Source organism: Mustela nivalis, assembly GCF_964662115.1.
Source record: "Mustela nivalis genome assembly, chromosome: 3".
Classification (NCBI taxonomy): domain Eukaryota; kingdom Metazoa; phylum Chordata; class Mammalia; order Carnivora; family Mustelidae; genus Mustela; species Mustela nivalis.
The window spans coordinates 31,768,667-31,794,709 of NC_139022.1; the positions used below are offsets into that span (position 1 = coordinate 31,768,667).

The 26,043-nt window shown below is 43.3% G+C and overlaps 1 protein-coding gene across 3 annotated transcripts in view; it reads left to right on the forward strand.

The window, feature by feature from the left end:
• Nucleotides 1-26,043, forward strand: part of RNF130 (ring finger protein 130) — a 141,093-nt gene that overhangs the window by 32,780 nt on the left and 82,270 nt on the right. For all 3 annotated transcript variants that reach the window (XM_082723608.1, XM_082723609.1, XM_082723607.1), the window contains exon 3: nt 24,414-24,664. In XM_082723608.1, coding sequence (XP_082579734.1) covers nt 24,414-24,664 — 251 coding nt within the window. The remainder of the gene's footprint in view (nt 1-24,413; nt 24,665-26,043) is intronic.

Sequence of the window (26,043 nt, forward strand, 5' to 3'; positions counted from 1 at the left end):
TATCAGGATAAATATCTAAACGGACTCAGTAGTAACTGTCTTCATTTCTTGTGGGAGCATTTGAGACTATCTCTAATTTAACTGCTTTAGTAACAAGAGTTGCAATTTATTGAGCACTTACTATATATATGCCAGACACTGGACTGCAAGGGGTTTTGGGTGGGGGGGGGGTGTTTTTTTTAACAGACTTTATTCTTCAGAGCAGTTTTATGCTCCCAGCAAAGCTCCCAGAAAGCTATACGGAGATTTCCCCTATAGCCCCACACAGGAAGGGCCTCCCTCACTATTGGCCTCCCCGTCTGGAGCGGTGCATGCGTTACAGGTAGTGAACCTACAGCGATGACTTCTAATCACTCACGGTCCATAGTTTACTTGGAAGGTCACTACTGCTATGGAACATTTTATGGGTTTGGACAGATTTGTACCCACTGTGATGGTATCATACCGACTATGTTCACTGCCCTAAACATCCTCAGCACTCTGCCTATCCATCCCTTCCCCGATCCCTCCCATTTCTCCACCCCTTGGCAACCACTGTTAAATTTTTTTTACTGTTTCCATAGTTTTGCCTTTTCCAGAATGTCCTGTAGTTGGAATCATAACAGCGTCTAGCCTGTGCATACCGACTTCTTTCAGTTTGTAGCATACATTTAGGTTACCTCCCTGTCTTTTCATGGCTTGATGGTGCATTTCTTATAAGTGCTGAACAGTGCTCCATTTTCCAGATGTACCGCAGTTTATCTGTCACCTACTGAAGGACATCTTGCTTACTTCCGAGTTTTGGCAATTATGAATTAAGCTGCTGTAAACATTCATGTGCAGGTTTTTGTCTAGATGTTTTGTTTAGTTTTCAGATCCTCTGGGTGCATGATTACTGAGTTACGTGGTAAGCGCGCGTTTCATTTTATAAACTGCCAGACCAGCGGCTGTACCGTTTTGCGGGTCCACCAGCAATAAATGAGAGTTTCTCTTGTCCCACATCATCGCAAGCTCTGCTGCCATCTGTGTTCTGGATTGTGGCCATTCTAATGAGTTGTTTTAATTTGTGTTTCCCTGCTGACATGATGTGGCACTTTTTAATCCATGTTTTCATCATCCTTGCCGTAGCTGTACATTGTATAGGCACTCCCATCTTCTAGAACCAGGAGAGTGCAGCAAGAGTCAGACCAGCGGGTTCGCCAGTAGTCTGTCATCTCCCAGAATTGAAACCTAGATAAAGCTAAGTCTGTGTTCATAAAGGTTTTAAAGTTTAATGTCGTATTTAAAGAATGTTAGACACAATCAGTTTTAGACAGTAATCTTGCAGAGGCATCTGCACCCCAATTGAGGGTCACCTTTTGTGTCTATTTTGATAGAGTAATGAGATGGATTTCAATTTTATTGTTCTGTGACTTGTTTTGTTCCTTTCAAATTAAGCCTTTTAGAATAAAACTGTAATTTTTCTAGTTGCAAAAGTAGTAACACATACTCACTGTAGAAAAGCTGAAACAATAGTAAAACACAATAAGAGAGAGTGAGTGATCTTCACTATCCAGAGATCACTGGAGTCCTGTAGCTTTTAATTTCTTCAGGGAAACCATAGGGAGATAAAGGGACAGCCTGTTTCAGCTGGCCATCTGTGTGGGAACACTGGAGCGGAGACTTGGGGCTTTTCTGCTCTAGGTCTCAGAGCAGCTGCTAATTTGTTCTCCTCGGCTGTTTTAGAGCAAAGAGAAACTATTTGAAGTTTTGGACCTGATCATTCCATACTTATTTCTTTTTACTGAAAGCATGAAGAAACCTGGAGAGGGAGAAATTCATTTGAGCAAAATGTATTTTTTTTTCCTGGTGGTGGTATTTTATATACATAAAGTTGCAAAGAAGTAGCTAGAATGAGTCTTTTTAATATGAGAAGATCTGGAGATTATAAGAGAGGAAATTGATTTTTTTTTTTAAGATTTTGTTTGTTTATTTGACAGAGAGAGACCAGGAGTAGGCAGAGAGGTAGGCAGGGAGGGTTGGGGGGGGGGGGGAGGAGGCTCCCTGCTGAGCAGAGAGCCCGACCTGGGGCTCGATCCAGGACCCTGGGATTATGACTTGAGCTGAAGGCAGAGGCTTAACCCACTGAGCCACCCAGGCGCCCCAGAAATTGATTTTATTTATGATTTTTGTTTTAAAAAGGTTGGAAGCCTCTGTAAATAATCACAGATCTCCCCTCATCTGTGTTCCTTAAAATGTTAGTTTATTCAAGTATTTTCTAAGATGACCCATGACTGAAAAAAGGTAAGTGGTGAAATAAGCTTAGGAAAATGCTTGAAATGTAGTCGACTCTCCGAGGTTCCTGAGAGAACACACTAAGATCTCTGAGAGTCTTAGGGTTAAGAACTTGTCCTACGTATATTAACCTGTGGTTTCCCAAATTTATTTGACCACGTACCCCTTTCATCACAGGTTAGTGTGGAGCAGCACGAGGAAGGATCTTTAGGGCCAGAGTTTGAGGATCTAGTGTTAGGAAGTGGGACGTGGTAAGGCAAATGGAATCAAAGCAGACATGAGAGCAATGAGAAATGGCTTTATGCTGTAATTAGACACAGAAAAAATTAGAGTAATCTGGGAAACTAAATTGGTATAGTACTTTGGAGAGAAATTTGGCATTGTGTGATATCGCTAAAGAACTGCTACATTGTGATCTGGGAATTCCTTCTCTGTATACCTCCTCCAGAGTACTTTCCAGACTTTACTGTGCATACAGGTTACCTGGGCATTTTGTTAAAATGCAGACTCTGATTCAGCATATCTGGGGTACAGCCTGAGATTTTGTATTTTTAACAAATTCCCAGCTGATGCTAATGCCTCTAGTCCACACCTCTTGCTTTGAGAACAAGGAAGACAGGAAACCTAGGTTTTAGTCCCAGCTTTTCCACTGACTTGCTGGGTGACACAGGATGAGTTGCCTCCTGTCTGGGAAGGCCTCTCGTGACTCTAAACCCAGGTTCTGTGAAGGCCTTGAATCCCCGTCACGGAGGACAATCGTTTGCCGTCTTATGAGATCTCCCACTTTCTGCCTCGGACCGTGTGGGAGCCAGTGGGGAGATTTCATGTATTTACACAAGCACCGGGGGCCCCTCCCTGTCGTCCTCCAGACCCTTGTTACTCTTGCCTGTGTGCATGAGAAGCATACGAGAGTGTTCGTGGCAGTGTTATGTAACAGCATTTATTGGAAACACGTAGATGTCCCTCACAGGAGAATGGAGGGATTGTGGCATGTTTATAGAGTGGTTAACTGTCAATGAGTTAAAGCCACACGTATTTATATGACTAAATCCGAAAAACATAATAACGAGCATAAAAGAGTAAGTTGTAGAAGAATATGTACAAATAACATAAAAATGAATGTGCATTTCAAAATGCACAACTGTAGCTTCCATGTATAGATAGATATGAATAAAATAGCAGAAGTACAAATTAGATGAACAAATATCAAGTTTTGGGATAATGGGTCTTTCTGGAAAGGGGATTTTTTGAGGGGCGGCAAATTTAGGATCAGGGGGAAGTATATGAGGAGGTTCAGATGAGCCCATCATGTGTCACTTCTTAAGCTGAGGGTTGAGTACATAGATGTTCATCATATTCTCTCTTATTCTTGAGCTTTGAAATATTTCAAAGTAAAAATCGTAAGAATAACTTTAAAGGATTAAAAGTAAGCAGAAGAATTGGCCTTTCTGACTATGACCAAGTAAGGAGATCACCGGATTTTCTTTTTAGAAGAAAATGACTCTAAAACTGGGCAAAACTGACAAAGCAGCCCCTTCAGTGTTCTGGAAATCAACCAGAGGCATATAACAATCTGAGGCTCATTGATGTTTTGAACAGCTGCCAGAGTTTGGGTGGGAACAATGGGAAGCTGTGGTGTTTGGCCTGGGGCTGCTTCCCACACTCCCCAAGCTATGTTGCTGGGGGTTTCTGCTGGGGCAGGGCGGGTGGCAAGGACAGAGGGCTAGCCCAGCAGTGACAGAAGGGTGGATGACACCATGCCCAACACTGTTGTCTCTGGAAGTGACGTCTTGGGGACAGGCAGGTGGAGGAAGGTCAGTGTCTATCTCTCCCAGCCCAGGGTTGCCGCCAAGTATGTTCTTGTCTGAGACCACATGCTCCATGATTTCGGAGCTGAAGCTGTTTACATTCCTGGACAACCTTGAGACTATGCGCCTGCAGGTAGGAGAGAGGACTGGCAGGAGTAAACCAGACAGGACTGGAAGTGGCCACGGCTTTGAACACTCTTCTCTCCCTACACCCAGATCCATTAGCAGATGGTATCAGCCTTACTGATTTGAGATATTTGAGCACCCGTGTCCAGTAACTGGCTGACAGCTAGTCTTGGAAGAATATTAAATAGAAACTGAGCAGAGACATCAGTGACTGCACACCACAGAGGAAGCAGACTTCACAGGTCTAACCTGGCCATGCTACTGAACAAAGCAGGCAAACAGACAAGGCAACAGCAGCAACCTTAAGGGAAAAAAAAGATCAGAATGCAGAGTTGAGACATTTTACTGTCCAAAAGGTTTGATTTTCAACAAAAGATGACAAGCTATGCAAAGAAATACGAAAGAGTGACTCATACTCAAGAAATAATCTGCAAGGGCACCTGGGTGGCTCAGTTGGTTAAGCATCCGATTCTTGATCTCAGCTCAGGTCTTGATCTCAGGGTCGTGAGTTCGAGCCCTTCATTGGGCTCTGCACCAGACACGGAGCCTATTTAGAAAATAAGTAAAAGAAAAAGTCAGCAGAAGCTGCTTCTGAATATTCTCAGATGCTGAATTTAGCAGAGAAAGAATTCAAAGGAATTAACATACATTTGGAGAACTGAAAGAAATGATATTTAAAGAATTAAAAAGAAAAATATGACAATAGTGAATGGCACCAGAAGCCAACACATAGAGATTCTCAATAAAGGATAGCAAAATTATGGAAAAGAGCCACATGGAAATCATGGAGTTGAAGAGTACAATATTGGGAATGAAAAACATCATTTGAGGACTTGAATAGCGGATTCAAAACAACAGAAGAATTTGTTAGCTTGGAGATAGAGCAATAGAAATTATCACTCAGTAGAACATGTTAAGAAAAAAAAAAAACCTGAAGAAAATGAACAGAGCCTCTGAGGCCTATGGGACACTGTCACATTCCAGAGGACCCAGAGTGGCAGAAAAACTATTCCAAGAAATAATAGCTGACAACTTTCCAAATTAGATGCTTTGTAGAAATTAATCAGGTAATCCTAAAAATCAAAGTACCTGGATAGCCCAAAGAATTTTGAGAAAGTGCAACCATGTTGGAAGACTTCAGTAATCAGGATGCGTGGCATTGGCGTAAGGATGGGCCCGTAGACTGATGGGTCAGAACTGAGAGTCTACAAATAAACTTTAATGCTCAGTTGATTTTCAGCAAAGGCGCCGTGGCCTTTCTGTGGGGAAAAGATAGTCTTTTCAACAAGTAGTCCCAGAAGGGTTGTTCTCCAGATGCAAAAGACAAAAAAGGATGAAGACCCTTACCTTCCAATGTATAAGAATGACTTCCCAGTAGATAATAGACAAAATGTAAGAAGTAAAACCACATAAATTTCTAGAAGAAATCATAGGAGAAAGCCTTTGTCATTTAGGACAGAAAGTTCTTACTCCAAAACACTATCCATAAAAGACAAGAACGGTGTTAGTCTTAAGAAGTGAAACACCTTGTTATTCAGAAGAAAAAAAAAATTGAAGAAAAAATAAAAAAGAAAAAAGAAATTGGCAGTAATAAGACAATTTTATAATGGGCAGAGGATGTAATAATTTAACATTTCATCAATTATTAGATATTATTTCATACTCACTAGAATGACTACAATAAAAAAAGTCAGATATGACCGTGTTTTGTTGAGGATGTGAGTAAACTGAAACCCTTGTGCACTGTTGGTAGGAATGTGAAATAATACAACCAGTTTGGAAAACAGGCAGGGTTTTTTTTAAGTGACACACAAATTTACCATATTTCCTGCTTCCGGGAATCTACCTAAGAGAAATGAAAACAGTGAGATGTCCACATGAAAACTTGTGCATGAATACTCATTGCATTATATACAGAAGTCTAAATGATGGAAACAGCACGAGTGTCCATCAGCCAGCCAGTGGAAAAACAACACGGCGTAGCTGCAGGACGGAACACAGTTCAGCAATTACACGGAGTTGACCGCTGGCACCTGCAGCAACACGGATAGACCTCCGAAAGCCTTATGCTCGCGGGAAGCCCGGAGTTAGAAACATCTGTGAATGGCACAATTTCTAGGTCTAGGGAAGTCCCACTCGTAGAGACACGAGGCAGGTTAGTGCCTGTACAGGCTGGGGGCTGGGTGTGCAGACCATCCACTTGTGGGCACAACAGAACTTTAGGGGGTAATGAAAACATTCTAAGACTGGCTGGTGGTGGTTGCACACCCCCTGTGAATTTACCCAAATCATTGAATTTACATTTCTAGAAAGTTATGGCATGTAAAGTAACACTTCTTTAAACTTGTTCAAAAGTGCAGCTGGCTCAGTCGGTGCAGCATGTGACTCTCGATCTTGAATTTGAGCCCCATGTTGGGTGTAGAGATGACTTTTTTTAATGTGGTACAGGCTAACGGTCAAAAGCAACACAAAAATTCTTAAACTGGAAGCTTTGTTTGAGTTGTACGCCTCTAAGTATTCTTACTTTGACTTTGAGACACTCATATATATCTCTTGTGACTTTGGTTCTCATTTTCAGTGTTCAGGGTGGAATGTTACAGGCCAGATAAAGACAGAATGATGAGCCAAGGGCACCTGGGTGACTCAGTGGGTTGGGCCTCTGTCTTCAGCTCAGGTCATGATCTCAGAGTTCTGGGATCGAGTCTCACGTTGGACTCCCTGCTCGGCAGGGGGAGCCTGCTTCCCCTCTCTCTCTGCCTACTTATGATCTCTATCTCTCTGTCAAATAAATAAATAAAAATCTTTTTAAAAAATAAATAAAATGTGAGCCAAAAAAAAGTAAAAATAAAGACAATCACTTTGCTTTACAAGGAGTAGAGACATGCTAAGTGCCTGTGTGTGTGAGACAGAAAGATTACTTCTCAAGTTGTGACCTTAACACAGAGGTTAAATATTTCAGAGTTACGAATTCTCTATCTGAACCAAACTGCTCTAGGATGATGCGGTTTATTTTATGTACATTGTGTAACTGGGGAGTTACACAGATTATTTAAATGAAAGCATGGATGTATTATTAACAAAAGCAGTGGAAATAAATCCATTCACTGAAAAGATTTCTGAAGTATACTTTATTTTTTATTAACATATAATGTATTATTTGTTTTGGGGTGCAGGTCTGTGATTCATCAGTCTTACACACTTCACAGCACTCACGATAGCACATACCCTCCCCCATGTCCACCACCCAGCCACCCCATTCCTCCCATGCCCCTCCCCTCCAGCAATGAAATACACTTTTACTTTTAATTTTTTTTACTTTTTTTTTTTAAAGATTTTATTTATTTATTTGACAGAGAGAGAGATCACAAGTAGACAGAGAGGCAGGCAGAGAGAGAGAGGGCGGGGTGGGGGGGGAGCAGGCTCCCTGCCAAGCAGAGAGCCCAATGCAGGACTCGATCCCAGGACCCCGAGATCATGACCCAAGCCGAAGGCAGCGGCTTAACCCACTGAGCCACCCAGGCGCCCCTAATTTTTTTTACTTTTAATTAGAGAAAAATTAAAATGCCATTTTGTTTGGGGATTTGTGGATTCTGCTTAAATAGGCTCATTTTAGGGTATGAAAGGGTCTTGGTTGTTTCTTGATAGGAGAACTTTTGCCCTTTCTTCTTTGAACCCCTGAGCTATTGTTCACGTGCTGTTTTCCAAGCAGAATTCTGTCTTGGTGTCAGTCCGTTCTCCATGGCGTTGCACCTGTTAACATATTCCTCACCCCAGAAAAGTGTCATGAAATATTTTGTCTGGCTCACAGATCTGTACTTCCAAAGCAGTCCCACTGTCTTCTACTTTCTTCACCTTTCAGAATCATATTTAAGGGTCTATCACTTACCTGTAATTCGCCACAGGATTCTACATCATCTTTTTAGTTACAAAAGCAAAATTAAAACTCTGTCAGATCACAGGGCGCCTCTAAAATAGCAAAGAGTTTGGCATTGACAGTCACAAGGCTGGAACTGGAATCCCAGACCCAGTGATGACTAGCCTTAGGACTTTAGGTGAAGGAGTCTTTGAACCATCGTCCTCCTTTGTACAACATCAAGGGCGTCTGCCTAATCACCTAATAGGATGATTGTGACTTTATTGAGGTAATGAATTTGTTAAAGTGTGCAGTTGTTATTTATTCTTCTTGTGCCTTGAATGAGCACTACCTCATTTATAATTATGGAATCAATGTACTTATTTCTCTAACTTTAAGACTAGTACTTTTTTTTTTAATGCCCAAGTCTACTTTTTCTTTGTTCTTCTGGCCTTTCTTCCCTATGACATAATTGTTTCAAGCACATTTGGTGTAAAATAGTTCATCCACAGATACTAAATTACATTTGTTCTTGCCAAGCGTTCTGTGAGCGACCCTTTAGGGCTCTACAGAAGAAGTAAGTGTATGCAGGTGCAGGTCCTTAAGGAACATATACTCCAATAGGGAGACACATGCGTGCAATAATTGGGACCACTGAGCGCGGACTTAGGAGGACAGGCCTCAGTATTACCAAGAACAAGTTCCTGACTCTGAAGGCTGGCAGGAACCAATCAGAGGACTTTAGAGAGGAGGCTTTCATTGTGCTAGGCCCTGCTTGGTTGTCGGTATTGGACCAGAGAAGACCCCCTCTGTGGGGGACCCGCGTGAGTCAGAGACCTGCCTGGAGGGGCAGGCGTCTGAGGGTGAGGGCGGAGTATCAGGCTGGGTGGGGTGACAGCAAGCAGAGGGATTTGGCTTCTATATGCTAATTCATGAACAGATATTTTTTGATCTCCTGTCAGGTCTCCAGGTGTACAAGACCCACGTGAGAGCTGCTGCTTTCGTGGAGTTATGATCAGACAGAGAAGAGAAACATTGAATCAGAGAGGATAATTACAAGAAGTCATTATAAGGCCAACGTAGTTCTGCACAGTCAGAGAGGGCTATCCTGAGGAGGCAATATTTAAATGAGAATTCACAAGTTGAGAAGAGTCTTCTAGGCAGGAGAACCCTCGGGGGAGAAGCTCAGAGGTGGGAAAAAGCAACGTGAAAGCCATTTTAGATACTGGGGGGAAGGTTGGGTAAGAGGGTGGACGGGGGCATAGTAAATTCAACTTCAGGGCCTCTTCCTCACAGCAGCTGTGTGCCAAGGCAGGGACTAGTCATTAGAATTTAGGATTTAGGATTTGCAAGCCGTGGGAGGCATAGTCCTTGGTGAGACTCAATGGCCACCTCGGTTGTGGTGCTGCGCTGGGGCTCAGTGTGCAGGGTCGCACGCCTGCCTCAGCCAACACACTGGGCAGCTGAGCCGCTCTGCTCCGTAGCTGGCTGCTGCTCTTAAGCAGCTGGGAGGTTGTTCCTGGCTTCTCTGCCCTCCCAGTGTGGGCTTGGGAGACCCATCAGGAAGCATTGGGTGGGGGTGTACAGGGAACGAGCAGTGGCCAAGCAGGCCCTACACAGTGTGGGCTCCCCTCACCCCTCCCCAAGTGAAGAGCCTGGGAGCAGGGAGGCCCTGGGACACTGTCCATGATCAGGGTCAGGGAGATGCTGTTTCAGCCGAGCCAAGTGACACTAGATGGAGGTCTAGTAGCCTCTCGGGATGGGGTGAGCTTAGACAGCACTGGCCCAGCACACACAGGGTCTCAACCCTCTTCTGGCCCCCGTCTTTCCAGCAGAGCAGTCTTCAACATGCCATAAGTCTCTGCTCTTCTGGCTGTGCTTGTGCGCCAGAGGGAGTCCTTCTGCACTGAGACACACTTGCTGACCTGCCACATTCGTGTGCTGCTGCTGCCCCATCCTTCCGCAGAGCCCCTTCTGTCCCTGTTGTCCACGTAAGGTACAAGGACACTTGCCTCCGAGTAACAGCCTATAACTCATAATCTCAAGGAGTGGACCCGAAGATCCGTGTCTCAGCCTTCCCAGGCTGGCCTGTCAGTTCAGCCCACCCTCCATTCAGTCAAGAAACCTTAGATCAGTACCTCTCTGTGCATTGCAATGGGAACTACCATGAGTTGGTAAGAGTCCAAAAAACCAACCCCAGGAGACCTGAGTACCCCCTCAGTGCATTTACCATCCTGGGTCTCTGCAGTCTCCAGAGCGTCTTGTTGAACCTCCCTGATGGTGTTCTCCTGTTAGCTTGGTACTTGCACACTTGACGGGCAGAAGGGAAAAAGGACTGCAGGCTTCTTTATGTGAAAGCATGTATCTTGCTGTTCTCTGCAGTGGTCAGCAGAATGCTGTGAGCAAAATAAGTGTGCACTGCACTGAAATGACTTCATGAAGATACTTAGTTTTATTGAGCTTTCCTTCCACTTAAGGACAGAGTTTATAACTGACCTAAAAATTACACATTGTTAAATATAAATATTTTGTTTTCTTGCTTTGTCAACGATGTTCCAAGAGCTTGCCCGTGTTTGTTCTACTGAATGCCCTTCATCGGGTGCCTGAAGGACATCTTTCCCAGTGCAGTGTCCGTGACATCATTGACAGGAAGGATAGCTCAATTTGTGGTTTTATTCGTTACCTCTAGTTAGAGAATGAGTTCTTTGTAATGTAGTTAGCGGATGTGTGGTAGTATAAAAGGGAAGTTATGGGCTCTTGGATAGTTTAAAATGTACATTTGTCTGAAAGTTAAAGGATTTATTTTCTTGGACTTTAAAAATTTATATAGGCTTTACTGTTACTGTTTATCAGTCTTCCATTGTGTCAAACCATTGTCAAGTTGGAAATCTCTTACGGTTTTATCTGTGGACAGTCTTTCCGTTGTTAGTAGAAAAATGTAATTTAGATAAAGATGCAACCAAATAATAATGTTGCTTTTCAGTCTTGGTATCAGCCAGCATTATCAGGTGCTTCTTACTGTTCCTTTGGCTGCTTGCAAAGAATTACTTGAATGGCCCTTTAACTTCTTTTTCCCATCCTACTCCTTAAAGAAAAAAACCACTTCTGTAGCTCTATATTTACTATTGAGCAATAAATAGAAAAATATCACTTTGTACAGTATAGAAAATATACTTTGTGAATATAAAAAATCATTTTATGAAAGCAAGTAAAGATAAATCATAAACAATACTGTAAAATATCTTTAAATATCAGTAATTTGGGCTCCTTGGTGTAAGTCTAGTATCTTTATCCTTAAAAAAAACCATCACAAAAATAGAGTCACACTGTTGTTATAGCACTTAAAGTTTTTTTTGTTCTAATTGAATATGGATTTAATTGCCTCAGAAAAGATGGAGTCTACAGTTTAAATGTACTGCTGTGATAGGAAAGAAGAGTTTGTGTGTATCTCTTTGCCTAAGTTGCAAATATTTCTCTTTTATCTTCCATGCAATCCACTTTTAGAAAATGTGGAATTATTAAAAAAAAAATCTAAAACTGAAACACTTAATGGGATAGAGGAGAAAACTCAGAAATAAACCCACAACTGTATGGTCAATTAATCTTTGACAAAGCAGAGAAGAATATCCAATGGGAAAAAGACCATCTCTTCAACAAACAGCATTGGGAAAACTGGACAGCCACATGCAGAAGAGAAAGTGGACCACTTTCCTATACTACAGACAAACATAAATTCAAAAAAGATACAGAAGACCTAAATGTGAGACCTAAAACCATAAAAATCCTAGAGGATGATACAGGCAGTAACCTCTTTGACTTTGGCTGTGGCATCTTCTTTCTAGATATTTCTCCTGAGGCAAGGGAAGCAAAAACAAAAATAAAGGATTCAGTCTTCATTAGAGTAAAAATCTTATGCACAGAGAGGGAAATAAACAAAACTAAAAGGTTGCCTACGGAATAGGAGAAGATATTTGCAAACCACATATCCGATAAAGAACTAGTATCCAAAATACTATAAAGAACTTATCAAACTCCACACCTGAAAAACAATCCGATTAAAAAGTGGGCAGAAGACATGAACAGCCATCTCTCTGAAGAAGACATCCAGATGGGCAACAGACACATGAAAAGATGTTCATCATCAACCATCATCAGGGAAAAAAAAAAAATTCAAAACCACAGTGATATCACCTCACACCTCTCAGAATGGCTAAAATCAGGAACACAAAAACAACGGGTGTTGGTGAGGATATGGAAAGAAAGGAAACTCGTGCACTGTTTGTAACAATGCAAACCAGTGCAGCCACTGTGGAAAACAGTATGAGGTCTCCTCAAAAACTTAAAAATAGACCTACCTTATGCCCCAGTAATCACACTACTGGGTACTTACCAAAGAATACAAGAACACTAATTCTAAGGGATACAGGCACCCCTATGTTTATAGCAGGATTATTTCTGATAGCCAAGATAGGGAAGCAACCCAGTGTCCACTGACTGATGAACGGATAAAGAAGATGGGGGGGGGGGTGTTTACAATGGAATATTACGAAGCCATCACAAAGGATGAAATCTTGCCATTATCGACAACATGGATGAAACTAGAGAGTATACCGCTAAGCAAAATGAGTCAGAGAAGGACAATGTGGAATTTAAGAATCAAACAAGCAAAGGGGAAGAAAAGAGACAAACCAAGACACAGACTGTTAACTGTAGAGAACAAGCTGATGGTCACCAGAGGGGCAGGGGTGGGGGAATGGGGGAAATGGGTGATGGGAATTAAAGAGGGCATTTATGGTGAGCACTGGGTATTGTGTGGAATTCTTGAAGCACTATTTTGTACACCTGAAACTAATATAACACTGTATGTTTACTGGAATTAAAAACTTCACAAAAATAAAACGGAAACACTTAAGCCATAGTTTTTTAAAACTAAAAATTGCTTATAAAAAATAACTGCTGATGTTTCTGTTCAAAAACCATCCCAGAAGCTCTGATGTTTTCCTTTGTGTCCCTGAATCTTAATTGAAGTGGAAGCGAAGAGCCCGTCCATCTGCCAGAGACTTGAGACAGTCTTTCCACTCGCCTTCCTGTCTAACTCTGACCTTGCGGGCTCTGTCTCCTGAGTGGGTTGCTTGAACTCCCCACTTGGTTTGCCTTTTTATCTTCCTTGTGCTTATCTTTCCCTCACCAGCAGCAGAGGGTGGAAGAAGCCAAAATAACGTAAAGGATCAGCAGAAGTTTAGAATACTGGCTTCAGAAGCAGGTCAATAGTTGACAGGATGGAAGACACGTTTTACTTGGTAGCTTTCGGCATGTTGACAGGCAGGGCTGCTAGGGAAGGCGGCGTGGGAGACCTGATGGGGAGGCCTCACAGCACCCCACACTTGTGGTTTGTCAGAGCGTGGGGCCCTGGGGAGACAAGACATTGCCTGTCCTGCAGGACTGTCCTCTACATTGTATGACACCTGGTCTCCCAGGCCTGTGCCTACAAAGCCTAGTGACGGATTCTCCACGTGCACAGCCACGTACAGTCCTTCCCCAGAGTCTCAGATAGACGCACCCTGAGAGGCCTTTTCTGCCCCACTGAGCCCCACTGTCCCCTTCCAGGTCCAGGGTACCCATAGAGGAGGAATGTGGAGGGGTCCCTTGTATATGGCAGTGGGGCAGGAAGGGGGAGGTCATGGGAATGGCAAAATGATGACAGGAAGGCCATGGGCTTATAGACCAGCCCACAGAGTAGCACTTCCTGTGTGGTTTGTAACTCCCGCTAGTTCCACATTCCCTGTCAACCTAGGCCGACTTTTTCAGTGTTTCTCCCAGTGCAGATCTGCTGGGTGTGAGTTCTTGTATCACTCGTCTGTGAAGATGTCTTTTTTCTGCCACTGTTTTTCAAGGACGTTGATATAGAATTCTGAGCTGACGACGCTTTCAGAACTTTAAAAAAAAGTGTTTACTTTGTTTTCCAGCCTCCATTCTTCCTGATGAAAGAATGTTCTCTTTTATGTAATGTCTTTTTTTTAATAAATTCTATTTTTTTTAGAACAGCATTACAGGCAATTGCAAAGACAGTATAAAGAATGCACCCAGTTTCCTGTTAACTTCCTACATTAGTATAGTACATGTGTGATATCTAGTGACCCAGTGAGCACAGTACACAGTCATTAACGAACGTCTGTACTTTATTCACATCTCCTTAGTTGTTACTAATGTCCGTTTTCTGTGCCAGGACCCTGTCCAGGAGGGAGGTGTCCTGTGTCTCCTTTGTCTCTGACTGTGACCATTCATAGACTTCCTTTGTTTCTGATGGTTTTGAGGACTCCTGCTCAGGGATCCTGTAGCACGGCCTTCAGCTGGGACGTGTTCGATGTCATTCTCTTCATCAGACTGAGGATCTGGGGCTTTAAGAGGACCATCACAGGGTACACACTGTCAACACGAATGACCACCATCACCTGTCTGTTCGTTGGGTGTTTGTCAGGCTTCCTCCCCAGGAAGCTCCTCGTTTCTCTCTTCCGTACGCTACTTTCCAGAAGGAGGCCACGGAACACAGCCCACACGTAAGAGTATGACTTTGGGGGATGACTCTGCGTGGATGATTTGTTTCTTCTCCGCTTCTTAATTTATTCATGTCTTGATACCAGTGTGGACTTGTGGATGGTTATTTTATACTTTGTGTTAGAATACAGTGCTACTTTACTTGTTCTTGTCACTCAGACTCTTCTGTCGTTGGCCCTTGGGAGCACTTTCACTTGGCTCTGGGTCCTTAGACGTGCACTCGTTACCATGGGTATTGGGTTTTCGGTTTTTTGTTTTTCGTTTTGTCTTATTTTTGAGCACTTTCTTCCTTTCTGGTGCTCTGAGACCTCCAGGCTTATCTTAGATGCACTTCCTGTCCCAGTTGGAGAATCGGCTATTTTCTCCCAGGAGCCCTGGTTCCCCTAACTGGAGAATGACATTAGAAACCAAGCTGTGGGCGTTAGGTGTGCTTGTTACCATTGTGGTTTTGTTGCTTCTGGGTCCTCTGTGCTGACAGAGCAAGGGAATATGTGTATATATACCAACCCTTTCCTGGACACATATCCACAGATACTCCCGTATGTAACCCTGTGTGTCTGTGTCAAGCTAAGAATGAGTCCATACCCAGGTCTCCAGCTCTAACCCATGACCACATGCATCATTCTATTCTCCGCTTGCCTGCCTGTAAACTCCCACTGCAGCTGCAAGAAACCTGGCTCCCAACACCCACCATCCGCTTTCCTGTTGAGTTCACTGAGTGCCCACAGACTTAGAGATCCTTAAAAGTAAATAACAGGTCTGCAGGCTGTCACAGTGTTGGTGCTCGGTGCATGTCTTCTCTGGGTAGAGTGCCTCACTCAGTACTGAACCTTTCTCTCTCCTCCCATTCAAAATGCTTATATCAAAAATTTGTAAGGAAATATAAAGGTAGGTATCTTAACTTGAAAATGACATGAAACTAGGTGGATCTTGGAACACACAAAACAATGAAAAGAAGGTATTCGTTAAGTTAACCTGCAAATGGGCTCAAAAAATTAGCAGTAAGAGTTTGTGGAGACTTGGGTTAAGTAATAGTTTGAGCAGAGGATCCCGGAAACCTTGTGTCCTATAATCCCTGCTTGCGCTAACATGTGTCCTGGTTGCCAAAAAGTATATTGGAAGCTTGGGTTGTGTCCTTGGGAACATAATATTCAGAGGTAGGGAGAGGTAGCCCTGTGCTGCTCTTAATATTGGATGCATTGTATTCATTTTTAGCATTTTGTTTTAATAAATAAAATGCTAAAAATGAATACAACTTAATAAAGACATTGAAAAATGGATGTCCACAAATGAACAGGTTGGAAAAGATCTGTAAATAGTGATTTACCATTTGGAATTTGAGCATTAAAATGAATAATGACAATAATAATTTTATTAGCCCATTAAATAACAAAGGGACATGAATTCATACTAATCTTTATTTTTATTTTATTTAAGAGAGACAGAGAACGAGCACACGAGTGGGGTGAGGGGCAGAGGGAGAAGAAGAAGCAGACTCCCTGCTGAGCAGAGACCCTGATTTCATGCTCAATCCCAGGACCCGGGGATCATGACCTAAGCGGAAGGCATACGCTTAACCACCTGAGGCACCCAGGCACCCTGAAGTCATACTAATCTAAAAAGTAAAAGTATATTGAAATCTTGATGAGGAATGGAGTAGTTACCAAATCTCAAAGTACCTCCCCACAGAATACTTATGAATTACAAAAAGGGGAAAGAGTGGCTTCACAGTGGAAATGGCTGGAGAGCGCATTGTCGGGCTGTGTCCTGACTGCACCACCTGCTAGAACACACTGAACAGAGCACAGCCTCACTTCTTTTGGGGCTGCTGCCAGAAATGTGTGACCTGAATCCAGCTCCATGGAGATGCTGGATCCATCCAGACGAAGGGGCTGTCTGTCATCTTCCCAAGTGTCAAGGTTGTGGGCATCAGGGAGTGTTTGAGAAACTGGTCCAGACTGACAGCCATAGGATGAGACAGCTGAGGGCAGCACATACAGCCCTGATCCCTTTCTGCTCTAGGATGTGGTTGGGAAATGGGATGCTCGAGTGGGCTCTGAGATGAGGCTGTAGTAATGCGTCAGTGTTCACTTCCCGGTTCGATGGTTGTACTCTGTAAATGGTTTTTGTTTGTAGGAGAAGACACACTAAATGTTTGGAGGGGATGACATGTTTCACCAGTAACTTACTCGTGAATGGTTTGGAGGAAAAGAGGTTTTTAGACCATCCCTCCAGCTTTTCTGTGTTGAGTCCTTTAAAAATGTTTGTAAATGAATAATCTGGGGCTCTAGGAGGAGCTAGGTGGAGGAAGGCCTGAGGTGGAGTACCAGAGAAGCGGTCTTTGACTATCTGAATGAAGGACTGCTGCGTGGAAGAATTTTTGTCCATTCTGGGACTTACAGCATGAAGTTGGGTGTTTCTTATATCTGGCGGCATCTTACGGTTTACTGGGAGGATTTTTCCTTCGTAACCGTTGATGGTGTTTTACACAATCGATAGTAAAATATAGTGTATTTGTTTGGTGGTGCTTCTCAACCGAAGAGAACCAGGAGCCATGAATGGGCATTTAGGAATCAAGATTTTAATTATAGGAAGATCTTTCCAACACTTAGAACTCCCCGTGGCTCAAGCTAGCTACCTGAACTGGTCAGGAAGTTATTTGTATTGCGTTGAAGAAGACCCCTAAGAACGCTCTTAACTCAAAGATTATCTGACCTCTGCTGACTGGTGATTGTCTCCCCAGTTACCCCTTCCCCTCGTTTCTGCCTCTAAATGAAGGAAGAGAAAGTGATTTTCTCTTCCATGTGGGTCTTGGCTCCTACTGTCTTTTTTGAGGAGGAAGAGATAGATTATGTGATGGGTGCATACGGTCAGGAGATGGTATAAGAACAGAAACCACCTCTTGAACACTGGGCGTTGAGCCTTTGCTCTCCTTGGGCTGAGACTGAAGGGACACGGGTTTAGTAGACCCTCGCTCTTGCTGAGAATGGACTGCAGCCAAGTATTGTCAGGAATTAATGGAGTGACTTTGGAGTCCCCCTTGTGGCTCACCCATGGAGCCCCTGAATGTCAGCCTTGTCAGGAGAGTCCAGGTCCAAGCCAGTCAACACTGTGCATCTGGGGCACCACCCGGATGCTGTGGGGCCAGTGTTTTCTAGATGCAGTGCAGCTGCTTTCCCAGTGACACAGCTTCACCCTTCATTCCTGCGTTCCACACACTCATGTCCCCACACTCCTCAGAGGCCTTGACTCCTGGCTGACTTACCTGTGCACAGCCCTGCCATCATCCCAGCCAGCCTCCCAGTCCACAGGGAAAGTGCACACCTGGCCAGACTCCCATCCTCAGTATCTCCCAGAATCACTAACATCTCTGGTCTCGAGTCCAGTGTCCTGTGCTTCTTCCCTTTCTCTCCTCTCCTCCTTACCTTCTGTTTTGCTGAAGCTTCTGGGTCCATTTTCTTGCAGTTCTCCTCCCCTGGGCATGATGCCTCCATTCTGCTTGGACTGTATGAGCCACAGTTTCAGTCACTGTGACAGACAGCTTCGTTTGGGCAATAGAGTATCTACTGTCACGTGACTGTCTGTTACCTTTAGGCCCATTTGGCTCCCAAAATGCTTTGAATGTCAGGTTAAGAAGTTTGAACTTTATTTAGCTGACAGAAGGGGTAAAGACTTTTCTTTGTTTTTTTTTCTTTAATTTTTGTTGAAGCATGGCTGACACCCAGTGTTATCTGAGTTTTGGGTTTACAACATAGGGATCTGATGATTCTGTGCACGAGTCCGTGCTCACCACAGGGTCACATCCTCTGTCACCATGTGGAGTTAGTACAGTATTCTCGGCTGTATTCCCTATACCACACTTCCCATTTCTGTGACTTATCATGGGGGGCTTGTACCTCTCAGTCCCCTTCACCTATCTCGTCCATCCCTCACCCCCAACCCCTCTATATTTAAGAGTCTGGTTTTTGTTGGTTTGCTCATTTGTTTCGTTTTTTTAGTTTCCATATAGTTAGATCATAATGGCATTTGTCTTTCTCAGCCTGACTTTTTTTTGCTTTGCATACTGCCCTCTGGGTCCCTCCGTGTTGTTGCAGATGTTAGAGGCTTTGAACAGAGTGACATGACAAATTAGGCATTAGAAAAATGCTGGCAGATCTCAGCAGGATGTCTATAATTGATAGAACCTGCCATCTACATCTGTCAGAATTAAAGCTGTATTCATTTCCTAAAAGAATTAGCCAATCTTTTTTTTTTTTTTCTCTCTCTCTCCCCCTTGAGTTCCTAAAGGGGGTCAAAGAAGAGAAGAATGAGTACTGGGTTTGAAGAAGCCAGAAGTGTTACAGATAAATGTTTGAGAAGGATTGAAGTCTGTGGAAGGCAGGAGCCTCAGACCACTTGTGAGCAGACACCCTGAGGCACAGGATGGCGGGTGCTGCGATCTGTGCAGCTTGACTTGACAGAGAGAGCTACAGAAAGTCCCTGGGTTAGGCCCCCCCTTTCCCTCAGCAGCAGCCAGGTTGGAACCGGAAAGCAAATTTAATTCTCTCACCTAAAGTGTTAGTGTTCTGTTTTTCTGTTTTATATGTAAACATAGGTCACTGAATTCTGTAGGAAGAAGTCTGATTCCACACCGTAACCTACCAGAAGTTATACTGGTTTCACTGCAGATACTTAGGGAATACCGCACCTCCCTGAACCTTTTTATGGGAAATACACTAAAATCACCTAAGAGCAAAATTCCCTAAAACTTCAGCAGGTGATTTGAACTTAACAAACATATTCTTCCATTAAGAGATAAAACCTTGGGCGCCTGGCTGGCTCAGTGGGTTAGGCCGCTGCCTTTGGCTCAGGTCATGATCTCAGGGTCCTGGGATTGAGTCCCGCGTCAGGCTCTCTGCTCAGCAGGGAGCCTGCTTCCCTCTCTCACTCTTTCTCTGCCTGCCTCTCTGCCTACTTGTGATCTCTGTCTGTCAAATAAATAAATAAATCTTTAAAAAAAAAAAAGAGAGAGAGAGATAAAACCTCTATAAAGTGGGGTTTTGTATAGGGAGGTTGTTTTCCTTTTTAAAAAAAATTGAGTAAGCTTATAGTAAAAAAGTAAAGCAGCTTACAGTAAAAGCACCTCTCTCCCCTTGTGGCCTGATGCCTCAGACAGCTCATTTGTTTCCTTCCTGGATCTGCCTTTCTAAGGTGAAATGATCAGCCACCCCGCTGGACTGCGCTTGCCCTGAGAGGGAAGAACGGCTATGTGTGGGTCAGGGCTGGGGGCTTCTGGTACTTCCCATCTGGAAGGACTCCCGGAGCTGAAGCTCGGATCCCTGTGAAAGCCTTGGGGATAGTGTTGGCCAGCAGGTTTGTGCTTCCTAGGGTGGTTGGGAGGAATGAATCAGAGGGAGTTCCGGAATTCTGTTGGAACAGTTCTGTATCAAAGCTCAGTTTCTTGAAGGTGATAAATGAATTAAGGAGGTGGTAAATGAATTAAGGAGACGAAGTATTCAGGGAGGAAATGTCATGATTTGAAACTGTTCTGGGGTTTGCAAATTCTCCAAAGGAGAAGGAATTTTCTTTTTAAAGGCAAAGGTGGGAGAGAAAGAGTAGAATTGTTTTCATAAAGTAGCCAAATTCAAGCAGTGGAAACACAGATTCACATTAAAGAACAGATGTGGAAAAAGTTTTAAGAAAATAGGTAAAAGCAGGGATTGTACTTAGATTTTTACTGATTTATCATCTCTGGTAAATTAATCCTGGGTGCTGGGCGAGTTGAAATGCTTGGGATTCTGAGGCCATATGTGTGATTTATTAGCAGTGTTAGCTAAAGGTTAGGATTAGGGTTAGTGGTGGTAGATGTTCCAGATATTTGTCATCTCTCCTTGAGTGTTCACATCATTGTAGTCTGATAAGTCTTTAACTCTTAATAGTCACCACTTGACCTAACGTGACCTTTATCCTGAGGCCTATACCCTCTCTGGCCTTACTATCAGATCTTTAAAAGTCAGGTGTCCGAGACATCCTTCATTCAGGGTCTTTGAGCCCAGATCAGCTTTAGGGGTGAGAAGTGAGGAGATGAATGAAATCAGCAGAACGGGGCTTTTCTTGTTAGGAGGGTCTCCTGTCATCAGATACTTTAAGTGAGTTGCAGGCAGAAAGGGTTAAGAACCGAGCGGCTTGACTAGTATTCTCACAACCTGCTGTCATTTTTCTTCATTTTGCTTGAGGAGCAGTGGCTTAGCCCCCTTGCCTGTCCTGCTAGCAATCTCCCCCTCTCTGCTAGCCTATACGACTGCCTCCCTGGCTTCTCTCTCTAGCCCCTTTAAGATTTTTCTTTGCTCCAGGCGCCTGGCTGGCTCAGTCCCTTAAGCGTTCAACTCTTGGTCTCAGCTCAGGTCATGATCTTGGGAGGTTGTGAGTTCAAGCCCCACAGGCCCAGTATGGAGCCTACTTTAAAACAAAAAAAAAAAAAAAAAAAAAAAAAGATTCTACTTTGCTCCTTTTTTTTTTTAAATAGGTATACCTTTTATTTATCCAATACTTTGTTTAGCTTTTTTTTTTTTTTTTAAATTGAATTGCAGTTGGATTCCCCTTTGCTCTTTGAGAGTAAGGACAGTTTTCTCATAATCAAGAACAAGTATAAAGGAAAAAATCCTCTTGTGTGTGTGTCTCCTGTGCTAGTCACACATATGCTTCTGTGACACTTCCAGTCGCCTATTGTGTGGGGCTTTCGCCTATATGAAGCAATTCTCAGCCATACTAACTGGGTGTCCAAGAATTCAGTTGGATTCTGACCCTGTCTGCCTGGAGTTCGGGTCATATCCCACGGGTTAAGAGCTCAGACCCACAAGGCTGCCCCCTCCCTGCCCCAACCAAAAGTCCTAGGCCGTCACCTGTACTTCACCAGCTAGCTATAAATCAGTTTTCCCACAACCCCCTCATAGTGTCCCAAACTTTGTTAGAATGGCTCACAGAACTCAAGGAAACACATTTACTGGTTGATTATGAAGGGTATAGGAAAAGATACAGATGAATGGCCAGTTGAAGATGCTCAGGGCAAGGTTTGTGGGAAAGGGCCCTCTGGTTTGCTGCCCTCCCAGCCCCCGCACATGCTTACCAACCCAGAAGTTCTCCAGACAGCACAGTGTGGGAGTTTTTATGGAGAATTCATCACATCAGCATGATCGGTCATTAACTCAGTCTCTTTCTCCTCTCCCCTCCCCAGAGGATGGAGGGAAGGACTGAAAGTTCCAAGCTTCTCTTCATGGCCCACTGCTAGTCTACTAGTCATCTCATTAAAACAAAAGACTCCTGTCACCCGGGAAGTTTCAAGGGACTTAAGATCACCATGTCAGGATCCAAAACCAGATATCAGAACAAAAGATGGTCCTCATGCTCTTATCACTTAGGAAATTGCCAGGGGTTTTAGTAGCTCTGTGCCAAGAACCTGGGGAGACCAATATATCTGTTTTTTCTTACTTCACAGCCCATAAATTTTCTGTCTTTAAAAAGCAGACGTTAGGATGGGGAGCACCTGGCTGGCTCAGTTGTAGAGCATGCAACTCTTGATCTTGGTGTTGTAAGTTTGAGCCCCACATTGGGTATAGAGATCACTTCAAAATAAAATCTTTAAAAACAAAAAAAGGTAGGGTGCCTGGGTGACTCAGTTGGTTAAGCAACTGCCTTTGGCTCAGGTCATGATCCCAGAGTCCCAGGATTAAGTCCCAGCTCCTCAGGGAGTCTGCTTCTCCCTCTGACCTTCTCCTCTCTCTCTCTCTCAAATAAATAAAATCTTTAAAAAAAAAAAAAAAAAGTAAACATAAGGGAACTTTGATCATAGTATGTGCTCAATAAATACCATTGAGTGGATGGTTGAAATAATTAACCACTTCTTTTCCCAAACAGCTTTCCCGTTGAAATTAGGTGATGTTCACTTAGTGTTCTTTGAACAAAAGAAATTGTGTGGATCGGTTTCCCCAGCTACCTGTGCGGCTTTCCCTGCTCCTCTCCCAGCTTGAGTCTTCAAGAGGAAGCCTCAGAACTGGTTTCTAAAACCCTTTGTGCCTGGTGCGATTATAAAGCAATGAGACTGATTGTCATGTGTCGGTTGTGGGATCCGTCTCAGTTACTTTATAGCCGGGCCTGGTACCCGACACCGCACACCGTTCCCTGCCGAACAGCAGTTTAAAAGCACAGACCTAAGGTTTCTAAATGGAAAATTTAAATGGTTTAGCATTACTTGATGATTTCTCTCTAACTCACTGATCAGAACTCTTAGATGTTAACTTTGTTGCTTTCTTTACTTCTGCAGTTTTCTTTTTGTTTTTTGAATTTTTTTTTTTTAATTAGTATTCTGATAAAATGGCTGGCACGATTTTGAATAAGGTAATGCAAAAGGTCTGTGTGCCACCAGGTTAAATTCTTCATGAAGCATTTAATTATTGACTTTGTTTTCAGTTGCCTGTGGCCTTTTGACTGCCTGGGATAATGAGGGTAATTCTTTTAGCTAAAGATGGTAAACACATAAACCAAACACTTAGCAGAATTCATTGATGAAGCCTTTGAAAGGGCAAGTTCTGAGGTGTTTGTTCATTTGGCTTTGGTGGTTTACATTTACGTGCAGACCTTATTCAGACTTGGATAAATAGTTATAATTTTCTCTTTCCTGAAATAGAAATGTTTGTTCTCCTTCCTGCGACCCCCAGAGTCCTAGTCCTTGCTTTGAAGTGTGCTGGAAGTTGCACATTGCCGCCAGCCCCGGCTTAGGAAGGAGGCTCGTCAGCAGCTCGACTGGTGTGGTTCGGCAGCCCTTTTTCCTGGAAAGGAAGTGGGAAATGACCTCCCTTTGTGGAGGAGGAAAGGAGCAGTAATTTCACGCTCCACAGGAGAGGGAGTAACTTGCCTTGACGGTGTTACTCCTCCTGGAGATTACATAAGTGAAAGAGGTGGATGGCTCAAAGAGAACCTCACATCCTGGTGTTTGCCTTCAGTGGCTTATCGCTGTGGCAGAACCTCTGGACCGCTGTTAGAAACCAGAAAGGTTTCTGTGCCCAGCTAGTCGAGGCTTTTGAGGCTTGGGCGTATCTTGAGGGGGGTGTTAATTTCTGGAAGGGTTCTGGGGTAAAGAAGAAAGGAACCTTCCTCTCGTCAGGTCTAGACACAAGACCAAGGGTAGTCTCCGGTGTTTCTCATGAAGCTTTACCACGGGCCATTTGGCTTTTGCAGCTCTGTTGGCAGATTTGTGTCATGTTGGTGATATTATAAAGCTGCAGATGCTGTACTTCTTTCTATTCCTTATAGCAGTTCTGCACACAATAGATGCTCCATAAATATTTCTAAGAGTGAGTAGTGCAAAAACTACCAATTTTTTGTATGATAAGTCCTAGTGCTTTTTGTATTGTAAGTACTAGCACTGTTCTCCTTTTCTTAAGGAGGTGGGACTTTCTCAGGAAGGTTTTAATGGAAAAGGTTCTACAGTAAAGACCTGTGGTGATTTTATCACATTATGTTGTATCATATGTTTTATACTGTCTGTCTTCACATTTGGCTGATTTAATCTGTTTTTTAAATATAGTTATAAGAAGTTAGTGTGGCTCTTAGCACTACAGTCCTTCCACACTCTGAGTCTTAAGCACTCCACCTGGATTCTTGTTCCCACTTAGAGCCAGAGCATACCCAGCTGCAGATTCGTTCCACCTGAGAAACTGATTCTGCACACCCCTCCCAGTAGCAGAAATCATAGTTGTTTCTCTAAATAGCATTTTCATATGTGTGATGTTCCTGTAAATTTTAAAGGTCATTTGAGCGTCTATATTTATTTTACATTACAGGCACTGGAGATATCATTGCTGTCATGATTACAGAATTGAGGGGTAAGGATATTTTGAGTTATCTGGAGAAAAACATCTCTGTACAAATGACAATAGCTGTTGGAACGCGAATGCCGCCAAAGAACTTCAGCCGTGGCTCTCTAGTCTTCGTGTCAATATCCTTTATTGTTCTGATGATTATTTCTTCAGCATGGCTCATATTCTACTTCATTCAGAAGATCAGGTACACGAATGCACGCGACAGGAACCAGGTGAGCTCCTGGCACTCTCTAACTATCCATCTTACAACCATAATTCGGAGACATCTATCGTGGTCATTCACAGCACAGAGTTTCACTTAAGAAAAAAGTTGTGACCTTCAGTCATGTCCATGTGTTGAAAACATATTTACATACGTTATTTTCAGGATCTTTTTTTTTTTTTTTTGAGATTTTATTTATTTATTTGACGGACAGAGATTACAAGTAGGCAGAGAGGCAGGCAGAGAGAGAGGGAAGCAGGCTCCCCGCCGAGCAGAGAGCCCGACTCGGGGCTCGATCCCAGAACCCTGGGATCATGACCTGAGCCGGAGGCAGAGGCTTTAATCCACTGAGCCACCCAGGTGCCCCTTTCAGGATCTTTTTTAAATGCCTAAATGGGGAGTCTACATTTACAGTGATCACTTGGAATATCCTGGGTAAAAGGTTAGCTTAGTATCATGATATGATATAGCTGACTCTGGTCATTTGGAGAGCTCTCACAGAGTTGCATTTCTGAGCTTGGAAGCACTGGTTGTCAGGGGCAAGGCGAGCTGGGAGGTAAGGGAGGGAGCCTTCATGTACTTTAGTTCCATGTGTATTATCTATTCAGAAAAATAAGTCAGTTAAAAATTACCCTGTTTAAGCTTGCCCGTGGGGTGACAATGAGGTGGAGAAGGTCCCATAGAAGAGATATATCCGGTCGTCCTAGAACTTCCCCTTCCTCCCTCAGTGAGCACAGACTGAATGTTCAGTGGGTTTCAGATCAGTGAATAAAGACCCAGGAAGGTTACAGGAGGGCCTTCCGCCCTATAGTGGAGAACCCGCAGGCGGTGACCTGGTCCGTTTGTTAGCTAGTTGGATGCCCTCTAGATAAAATGTGCACCCGGGGGGGCCAGATGGAGGTGTGAGGTCCCAGCCCCAGTCTGAGTCTTCTCTGTTAAGAAACCAGCAAACAAGCTGTTTGCAGAGTGGTTTGAAGCCAGTCTTTGTGGAATGCCATCCTCTCCTTATAAACAGGACATCCAGACCTCTGTGGGAGAGCTGAAGTTTTCAGCCTTCCTCATTTTAGTGAAAGCACAGAGGCTGCTACGGAACAGATCTGAGTTCAAATTCCAACCTCATCACCAGTTTGCCATGGTCTTTCATAGACCATTTATTTCACTTCTCAGTTTGTTTCTTCATCTGAAAAGAGGTACAAAATATCTGAAAACTGTCATTTATTGCACACTTATGTGCCAAACTTTGTGCAGTATCCTGTATACCTTTAAAGTTTTTTATTATGATAATTTTTATTTATAATTTCATACTTGGAAAAGCTGTAAAAATAGTATGAAGTATTCTCTTCCCCAGATTCTTAAACTGTTAGCATTTTGCCCTAGTTCCTTTTCTAT